The sequence below is a fragment of the Podarcis vaucheri genome (genome assembly GCF_965113315.1).
Source record: "Podarcis vaucheri genome assembly, chromosome: 2".
NCBI classification, from domain to species: domain Eukaryota; kingdom Metazoa; phylum Chordata; class Lepidosauria; order Squamata; family Lacertidae; genus Podarcis; species Podarcis vaucheri.
Window position 1 is genome coordinate 122327923 of NC_138760.1, and position 9676 is coordinate 122337598.

General features: G+C 47.0%; 1 protein-coding gene across 3 annotated transcripts in view; it reads right to left on the reverse strand.

Annotated features, from left to right (window-relative positions):
• Positions 1-282: 282 nt before the first annotated feature.
• The window catches only part of LOC309525145 (uncharacterized protein), an 82616-nt gene continuing 73222 nt past the window's right edge, over positions 283-9676 (reverse strand). For 2 of the 3 annotated variants that reach the window (XM_082210594.1, XM_082210593.1), the window contains exons 2-3: positions 5456-5642; positions 283-1440 (exon numbers count right to left, since the gene is read on the reverse strand). In XM_082210594.1, coding sequence (XP_082066720.1) covers positions 305-1063 — 759 coding nt within the window. In that variant the 5' untranslated portion in view covers positions 1064-1440; positions 5456-5642 and the 3' untranslated portion in view covers positions 283-304. The remainder of the gene's footprint in view (positions 1441-5455; positions 5643-9676) is intronic. The other variant, XM_082210595.1, reaches the window with a different exon arrangement.

The window sequence follows — 9676 nt, forward strand, 5'->3', positions numbered from 1 at the left end:
GCATAAGAAGGCAGGATGGAGCTCCAGGAAGCAGGAAGTGGTCCTTCAACCACCCAGGACATCTCACCATCACAGACAGATCCAGTCTCCTGCTGTGGAGTCAAGAGTGGCCCTGGGATGGCAGAGAGAGGAGGGGAAGGGGCCAGGGACAGAAGGAATGGCAGGGCTTCAGATACACCCTTGGACCCCTCCCCTGACACCAAGGAGAGCTCCTCTTCTGGGGCTGAAAGCATTGGCGTGGTTTGATTTTATCAGTACTGCAGGGAAGCATAGAAGGAAAGGTAAAGAACACCTATACGGTTTATTAAAGTATCTGTGATTTTTCCTCTGTGTGAGTTCGTTGATGTCTTCTAAGTGCTCCACTTTCACTGAAGCTCTTTCCACATTCAATACATTTAAATGGTTTCTCCCCCGTGTGAATTCGTTGGTGTACTCTAAGTTTTCCGCTATCACTGAAGCTCTTTCCACATTCAACACATTTAAATGGTTTCTCCCCCGTGTGAGTTCGTTGATGTCTTCTAAGTGATCCACTTTGACTGAAGCTCTTTCCACATTCAACACATTTCAATGGTTTCTCCCCTGTATGAGTTCGTTGGTGCATTCTAAGTGCTCTGCTTATGCTAAAACTCTTTCCACATTCAATACATATAAATGGTTTCTCCCCTGTGTGAGTTCGTTGGTGTATTCTAAGTGATCCACTTTCACTGAAGCTCTTTCTACACTCAAAACATTCAAATGGTTTCTCCCCTGTGTGAGTTCGTTGGTGTCTTCTAAGTTTTCCACTTTCACTGAAGCTCTTTCTACATTCAAAACATTCAAATGGTTTCTCCCCTGTGTGAATTCTTTGGTGTATTCTAAGTTTTTCACTTTCACTGAAGCTCTTTCCACATTCAATACATTTAAATTGTTTCTCCCCTGTATGAGTTCGTTGGTGTTTTCTAAGTGTATCATTTCGACTGAAGCTCTTTCCACACTCAAAACATTCAAATGGTTTCTCCCCTGTGTGAATTCTTTGGTGTATTCTAAGACTTCCACTATCACTGAAGCTCTTACCACACTCCATACATTTAAATGGTTTCTACCCTGTGTGAATTCTTTGGTGTATTCTAAGTGCTACACTTTTACTGAAGCTCTTTCCACATGCCGTACATTCAAATAGTTTCTCCCCTGTATGAGTTTGTTGGTGTCTTCTAAGTGTTCCACTTTGACAGAAGCTCTTTCCACATTCAATACATTTAAATGGTTTCTCCCCTGTGTGAGTTCGTTGGTGTCTTCTAAGTGTATCATTTTGACTGAAGCTCTTTCCACATTCCGTACATTCAAATAGTTTCTCTCCTTTGTGACTTTTTTGTTGTATCCTCAATTTCATTATTTTCCCCCATAAATTCACATGTGGCTCCATAGAATTCTGACTTTCATCTTCCTCACCTGTTTGGGAGTCTGGGAGGAAAGAGAATCCTGTTAGACTTTCAAGAAAGACAAAAAGGGAACTGAACACATGTCAATCCCAATCTGTACCTTCTCTCATTTTAACACCTTCATTCTCCACTATCCTCTCTATGTTCCAAATTTTACGAAAGCTGATGAGATAGTGGCAAGAGCAATACATGATCACTCCATTCAAACTTAATAAGGCACCATCGTTTTGTAATACAGATCTATGGTGGAATTGGCTTATTAGACACATCTCTGTATTTTTCTTTTTCAAGTGAGGAAATGATCTCAGGCTCAAGTAAGGGTATTTCCCTTGTGAAATCAGTAAAACTTAAGTGCTACATGTAACTGTAAAAATATTGCACTATATTGGAACCTAAGAAGAGCCTTCTGTATCAGGCAAAGGCCCACCTAGTCCAGCATCCTCTTCTCACAGAGGCCAACCAGATGCCTGTGGGAAACCGGCAAGCAGGACTGGAGCACAAGAGTCTTCTCTGCCTTCCTGTGCTTTCCAGACACTAGTATCAAGAAGCATTATTGCCTAGGACCGCGAGGGCAGAGCAGAGACGTCAGTCTTATCCTTCTATTCAAGCTATCCATATTGCTGGCCATCACTGTCTCCTGTAGGATGGATTCCATAGATGAACTACGCTTCTGTTTATTCATCTTTTCCAGCCCTTAAAAGCTGATAAATGTATTATGGCCTAAACTTTTGTGGGCTGCAGTCTGACAAAGTGGACTCTTGACCAGGAAAGCTGGTGCCAGTATAAGCCTCTGAGTCTCTTTGTTGGCTTTGTGTACTTATTTTGAAATTTGCACCAAGGTTGTACCACAGTAGCTCCATGGAAGCTTAGGAACGGACAAAATTACAGGGTGTCAGCTCTGTGAATCTCAAACCTCTCGTGCCTCCGCTGACAGAGCCTGAGAAGGCAAGAGATGTGATTCAGTTGGAATGTGAAGCAGAGGAGAAGCAGCCAAGCTGCAGCAGGAGCAAAGAACAAAGAGCAGGAAGAGGGGGTGACGGGGGGGCACAGACTGTTATCTCCGGTTTGAGCTCTGACACAGAGACCCTGGAAATAGCGTGTCCAAAAAATCGTAGGCTCAAGAGAATCTGCGAGAAGAGGGGAAAAGAAAGCGAAAGTGGGGGCTTCTTTGCTGGAGGACTCGGCAACTGTAAGCTGGGATGAACAGGCTGAAGACTGAGCTCCACAGTGATTTGTGAGTTTGAGGAATAAACGTGAGATAATTACTACTGGAGTTGTCTCGCGTCTGTGCGGGAGAACTAAGCCATTACACAGGGGCGCTATAAATTATAATCCCACTCTCTCCCTCCCTCCCTCTCACACACAACCCCAGTCTGTAAGATTGGCAAGTTTACACAATTTGCTTATAATACCATCCGCTCTTTGACTTTATATGCCCAATCCTAAGTGTAGAGCCTCCAGCCACAGGAATCGTGTATCATGATAACTGGTCCTTTGTCCCTGAACCCCACCAGACTGGGAAGGTGCATGCATTTATTGTGTTTTGGTGCTGGTGGAATGTATCATTCTGACCCTGTCTATAAAAAATAAGAGTAACAGAAACAATTTAAATGCATAATAATAATAATAATAATAATAATAATAATAATTTATTATTTATACCCCACCCATCTGGCTGGGCCTCCCCAGCCACTCTGGGCGGCTTCCACAGAAAACAAAAATACAATAAAATATCAAACGTTAAAAACTTCCCTAAACAGGGCTGCCTTAAGATGTCTCCTGAATGTCAGGTAGTTGTTTATCGCTTTGACATCTGCTGGAAGGGCGTTCCACAGGGCGGGCGCCACTACCGAGAAGGCCCTCTGCCTGGTTCCCTGTAGCTTTGCTTCTCGCAATGAGGGAACCGCCAGAAGGCCCTCGGAGCTGGACCTCAGTGTCCGGGCAGAATGATGGGGGTGGAGACGCTCCTTCAGGTATACTGGACCGAGGCCGTTTAGGGCTTTAAAGGTCAGCACCAACACTTTGAATTGTGCTTGGAAACGTACTGGGAGCCAATGCAGGTCTTTCAAGACCGGTGTTATATGGTCTCGGCGGCCGCCCCCAGTCACCAGTCTAGCTGCCGCATTCTGGATTAGTTGTAGTTTCCGAGTCACCTTCAAAGGTAGCCCCACGTAGAGTGCATTGCAGTAGTCCAAGCGGGAGATAACCAGAGCATGCACCACTCTGGCAAGACAGTCTGCAGGCAGATAGGGTCTCAGCCTACGTACCAGATGGAGCTGGTAAACAGCTGCCCTGGACACAGATTTAACATGTGCCTCGATGGACAGCTGTGAGTCCAAAATTACTCCCAGGCTGCGCACCTGGTCCTTCAGGGGCACAGTTACCCCATTCAGGACCAGGGAATCCTCCACACCTGCCCGCCTCCTGTTCCCCAAAAACAGTACTTCTGTCTTGTCAGGATTCAACCTCAATCTGTTAGCCGCCATCCATCCTCCAACCGCCTCCAGACACTCACACAGGACCTTCACCGCCTTCACTGGTTCTGATTTGAAAGAGAGGTAGAGCTGGGTATCATCCGCATACTGATGAACACCCAGCCCAAACCTCCTGATGATCTCTCCCAGCGGCCGCATGTAAATGTTGAAAAGCATGGGGGAGAGGACAGAACCCTGAGGCACCCCACAAGTGAGAGCCCAGGGGTCTGAACACTCATCCCCCACCACCACTTTCTGAACACGGCCCAGGAGGAAGGAGTGGAACCACTGTATGACAGTGCCCCCAGCTCCCAGCCCCTCAAGACGGTCCAGAAGGATGCTATGGTCGATGGTATCAAACGCCGCTGAGAGATCCAGCAGAACTAGGAAACAGCTCTCACCTTTGTCCCTAGCCCGCCGGAGATCATCAACCAGTGCGACCAAGGCAGTTTCAGTCCCATGATGAGGCCTGAATCCCGACTGGAAGGGATCCAAATGGTCCGCTTCTTCCAGGCGTGCCTGGAGTTGTTCGGCAACCGCTCGCTCAATCACCTTGCCCAGGAATGGAAGATTTGAGACTGGGTGATAGTTGGCCATCGTGGCCGCATCTAAAGATGGTTTTTTAAGAAGCGGTTTAATAACCGCCTCTTTCAGCGGGTCTGGGAAGGCTCCCTCACGGAGGGAAGCATTCACCACCCCACAAAGCCCATCGCCCAGTCCTTCCCGGCTAGCTTTTATAAGCCAGGATGGGCAAGGATCCAGGAGACAGGTGGTTAGTTTCACTCGTCCAAGCAGCCTGTCCACATCCTTGGAGGTAACAGATTGGAATTGATCCCACTCAACTTGACTAGACAGAACTCTAGAACTCTCCCGCCCCGGCCTGCTCCCACGGTGGAGTCTACTTTTTCCCGAATCTGAACGATTTTATCTGCAAAAAAACTTTGCAAAATCATTGCAGGAGAACATGTGGCCCGTACTGGGCCCCGATGTTGCAGGTGGTTCCGCTAAATTGTGAACCACCTGAAAAAGTCTCCTGCTGCTGTTTTCTGCAGATGCAATAGAGGCGGTGAAGAAATTCTTCTTCGCCGTCGCTATCGCCACTTGGTAGGCTCGACGTTGAGCTCTAACCTGTGTCCAGTCAGATTCAGAATGAGTTATCCGCCACCGGCGCTCTAGCCGTCTCAACGATTGTTTCATTGCCCTCAGATCCGTGGAAAACCACGGGGCTGTCCGGGCTCCATGCAATCAATTAATTATTAATTATAAATAGTTATGGGAAGCATTTCCATTCCCCTTCACCCATTTTTCAGGATTGGTGTGCAACATCATTATCATCAATCATTCTTGCCGTGGAAATAACACCTAAGATTTCAAAGCCTGGAGGAAGAAAATCTGCCCCCTCTACTTTAGGAAAAGGATTCAAGAAACAAAGAGCTGCTTCGGAGAAGGCCTCACCCCTTCCTTCTTCCTGTCAGGAACTTCCTTCCATTTGTCTCCTCTCCATCTTTTCCTCTTTCTCTCTCCATCTATCCCTGTCCCCATCTCCTCTCCCCTGGAACTCACCAGATTTCTCCAAGGGTCCTGGGAGGGAATGCTCAGAGGTTGTGGGGAGGGATGCGGGAGACAGCCTGACCAGGTCAACCGTCCATCTTCCTCCTTCCATCCTGGCCAGGGTTGCAGGTTCAGTCTCAGCTAGGTTTGCAGGTTGAGCTTCCTGAGGAGCGCAGAATCCAGAGCAAGTTGCAGCTTCCTGGGAGGGAGGGAAGAAGAAGCCAAGGGAGTCTGAGAGCCCCTGCAGGGATTCTCCTGCCCAAGACATTCTGCTGCCCCTGGAGAAGCCCCAATTGGGCACCCCCTAGCGGAAAAAACCGCTAATTGTATCCTTAAATTCTTCAGAGCACAAGGGGGTTTCTTCATTCCCGCAGCTCTAAAATTATACAAGGCCAAAACTTTGGCACAACTCCTCTATGGTTCCTTTTTGGGCCCACCTTCCTCTGCTTTCTCCCCCCTTGAGAGAGTTCAATCTAGACTTCTTCGAGCTCTCCTCCAAGTCCCCAGATGTGTCTCAAACGCATGGGTTAGATTGGAAATGGGGATGATGAGAGTGGAGGCTAGCATCTGCCTAATAGCAATCTACAAGTGGCTGACATTGAACCTGCTCCCCCGAGGGATAGCCCCATTGATCCTCTGTGACCAATTCCAGTCGGGCTGGCAGACTGCAGTCCTGAACACCCTCCGGAAATTGGGTTTTGCCCCTCAAGCCCTTCTAAGTCTGGGCTTGGGCCAGGCAAAAGCTACATTCAGGCAAAGAATATTAGACACTGAGAGACAGGAGGACTGTGCAAGGTGCCCCGACTATAGAATTGGAGAAATCGAGAGAGATATAGCTGCACCGGCAGCATATCTCTTCTTTCTCGTATCTAGGGATGCAAGAAGGGCCTTTACACTCGCCAGAAGCTCGGCTCTTCCCTCGCCGGTCCTGGATGAAGCCTTTAGAAGGGTCCCGTATGCTCAGAGACTTTGCACCTGTCCATTGGGAGAGATAGGAAGCCCAGAATACTTATTCTTTAAATGTCCCTTTTATGAAGAGGCACGTAGTAAGAGCATGGATCCCCTACTGGTGAGGCTAGCCGACCTCCCGCAAAAGCAAAAATTTGACCTTTTGCTGTTAGGCAAAGATCAGAAGATGACCTGGATGGTCGCCAGATTCTGTGTACATTTCTGTAGGCACAGACCATCGCCCAACTCAAGATAGTCCGACATGAAAAGCCCCAAACACGGTTCCATGGGTGACTCTGAGACAACTCCCTGGGACAGTTTATTGTTAGTACATTGTTTCTAAATTTAGCATTGAACATTGTTTTAATTGTCTGTTTTAACCATATTTGCACAGCAGTTTCTAATGTTGTGAGTGTCCTCTATTTAAGAGGCTTCTACTCTGCAGTCTCTTATAGTTGTTTTAACTGCAAGTCTTTTAGTTCTTATGCTCTTACAGTTGTTTTAACTGTGTGTCTTTCTTTGTTTTTAGTTCTTATCTGTTTTAATTATCAGTTTTTTTATCCATCCATTATCCGTGTTTAATGTTGTATTTTATTTAGATGTTTTATCCTATGCGTTTCCATGTCCTAATTTGCTCTAACAATTATTGGTTAAAAAAATCCTAACTGCTATTTTATCTATACGCTTTATTAATCCTGGTCTGTGACAATAATAAAGTTCATTCACAAGCGGGCATCCCCTTCCCAAGAGCCTCCACCCATTTTCAAACACCTTTGGCAATTTCTTTCACCTGCCTGTCCCACCTCCCTTCCTAAGGCTGGCATGGTATGCACATTAGTGGCCTGAGAGTAGATCCCTTGGAACTTAAGAGTTAATCTGCAAAGGACTGCTCTGAATACATGGGTGGCCCTTGCATGGAGAAGAAGGAAGCTTCTTGCTTGCATCTGGACCCCCTGGGAGAGGCCGTGAATCCGCCCACTGCTCCCTCTGCCCTCGCTGCCGCCTCCGCTGCCCTCCTGCCCTGCAAAATCCCTTTGCTCTTGTTCTTCAGGTGAGAGAGGCAGAAAGAGCCTTCAAACCCATCCGTTTCCTCCACTGCTCCCCCTCCTCTGCTTTTGGGAAATAGGAACTTTGGTCAGGAGTAAACTACTTAGATGGCAAGTTCACAAGATAAGCACTACAGAGAACTGCTTGCTCCTACTATGTGTGTGCGTGTGTGTCTGTGTGTGTTTGGACCTAGAGGACAACTTACATGTTTACACCACGTGATTCCTTAAAGAGGGCAATTCTTTAAAACTGAAGGCCATTTCTACAAAATGGAAGACTTCCGAAGGCAGCCTTTTACAAGGAAATTTTTGATGGTTTTTATTTTGTTGGAAGCTACCCAGATGGGCAGAGGCAACCCAGGATGCAAATAATAATAATAATAATAATAATAATAATAATAATAATAATAATTGCTTCCTAAGCTTGTCCTGGGACGCGGGTGGCACTGTGGGTTAACCACAGAGCCTAGGACTTGCCGATCAGAAGGTCGGCAGTTCGCATCCCTGCAACAGGGTGAGCTCCCGTTGCTCGGTCCCTGCTCCTGCCAACCTAGCAATCCGAAAGAACGTCAAAGTGCAAGTAGATAAATAGGTACAGCTCCGGCAGGGAGGTAAAGGGCCTTCCCATGCACTGCTCTGGTTCGCAAGAAGCGGCTTAGACATGCTGGCCACATGAACCGGAAGCTGTACGCTGGCTCCCTCGGCCAATAAATTGAGATGAGCACCGCAACCCCAGAGTCGGTCACAACTGGACCTAATGGTCAGGGGTCCCTTTACCTTTTTAAGCCTGTCCTGCTAGGCATGCTGATCAGAGACTCTGTCCATACAACCCCTTCAAATGCAACAGGGCTTCCTATTTTTAATGCTATCAGTGGGATCAGTCAAACCACGAAGCCACTGATCAACCAGAGTTTCCTGTTTTGACCAAGCACAGTTTGAAGTTAGCTTAATATCCCAGCTTATTCCAAAGCTGGCAGCCGTAGTTTCCTGGTTTGGGCAAAATGGATAGTTTGTTAGTTATGGCTCATAAGAGACTGTCTGGTTTCATCACAGTTCACCCTCAGGGCTGGCCCAATCATGAGATAAGCTGGGACAATTAGGTCATGAGGCAGATGCAGGGAGAGATGGGACAAGCACATTCCCAGCTCCCCTGTTTGTTAGCCTTGCTGTCAGTGCAGGACCACAGCTGGTAAATTCGTGTAACTCTTGGGTCAACTTAGGTCATGAGGCAGATGCAGGGAGAAATGGGACAAGCACATTCCCAGCTCCCCTGTTTGTTAGCCTTGCTGTCAGTGCAGGACCACAGCTGGTAAATTCGTGTAACTCTTGGGTCAACTTAGGTTTTAGTGTAACTTTGCTGCAGCAATGTATTAGTGTAACTTTGCTGCAGCAATGCATTAAAAACTGTTCCTATTTTTAACCCAGCTTTTCAGGCTGTGATTCAGTCATCTGAACCTGGCCACTATCTTAATAGATCTTGCAACAACCTTGCAAGGTAGGCCAGTCTTATTTAATGCGACTACACATGGGATTGCTGAGGCTGCAAGACATGCCAAGATTTTTACCTCAGTGGGGAGAAAAGAGCATTTTGGAAATGGAGGCAATTTAGAGGAGGAAAACGGGGGTTGGTGGAAGGTCACCTCTTCTGACACAGCTTCTGTTCTGATAAAACTCAAGGAGTCACCTGCAGCTGTTTAGGTAAAGTAAGAATAGCAGGAGATATGATCGCAAACCTGCCATGTAAGGTTTGGTCTAGCAAACCTTTTTAAAGTGGATTAGAGAGAAAGTGAAGGGGAGGAGGAATATCCACCACCGTAGCTAAACAGAACCTCCATGTCTAGAGGCAGTGGACCTGTGACCTCCAGGTGCTGGAAACCCAGGTGAGAGGGATCATAGAATCATAGAGTTGGAAGAGACCACAAGGGCCATCGAGTCCAACCCCCTGCCAAGCAGGAAACACCATCAGAGCACTCCTGACATATGGTTGTCAAGCCTCTGCTTAAAGACCTCCAAAGTAGGAGACTCCACCACAATCCTTGGCAGCAAATTCCACTGTCGAACAGCTCTTACTGTCAGGAAGTTCTTCCTAATGTTTAGGTGGAATCTTCTTTCCTGCAGTTTGGATCCATTGCTCCGTGTCCGCTTCTCTGGAGCAGCAGAAAACAACCTTTCTCCCTCCTCTATGTGACATCCTTTTATATATTTGAACATGGGTATCATATCACCCCTTAACCTCCTC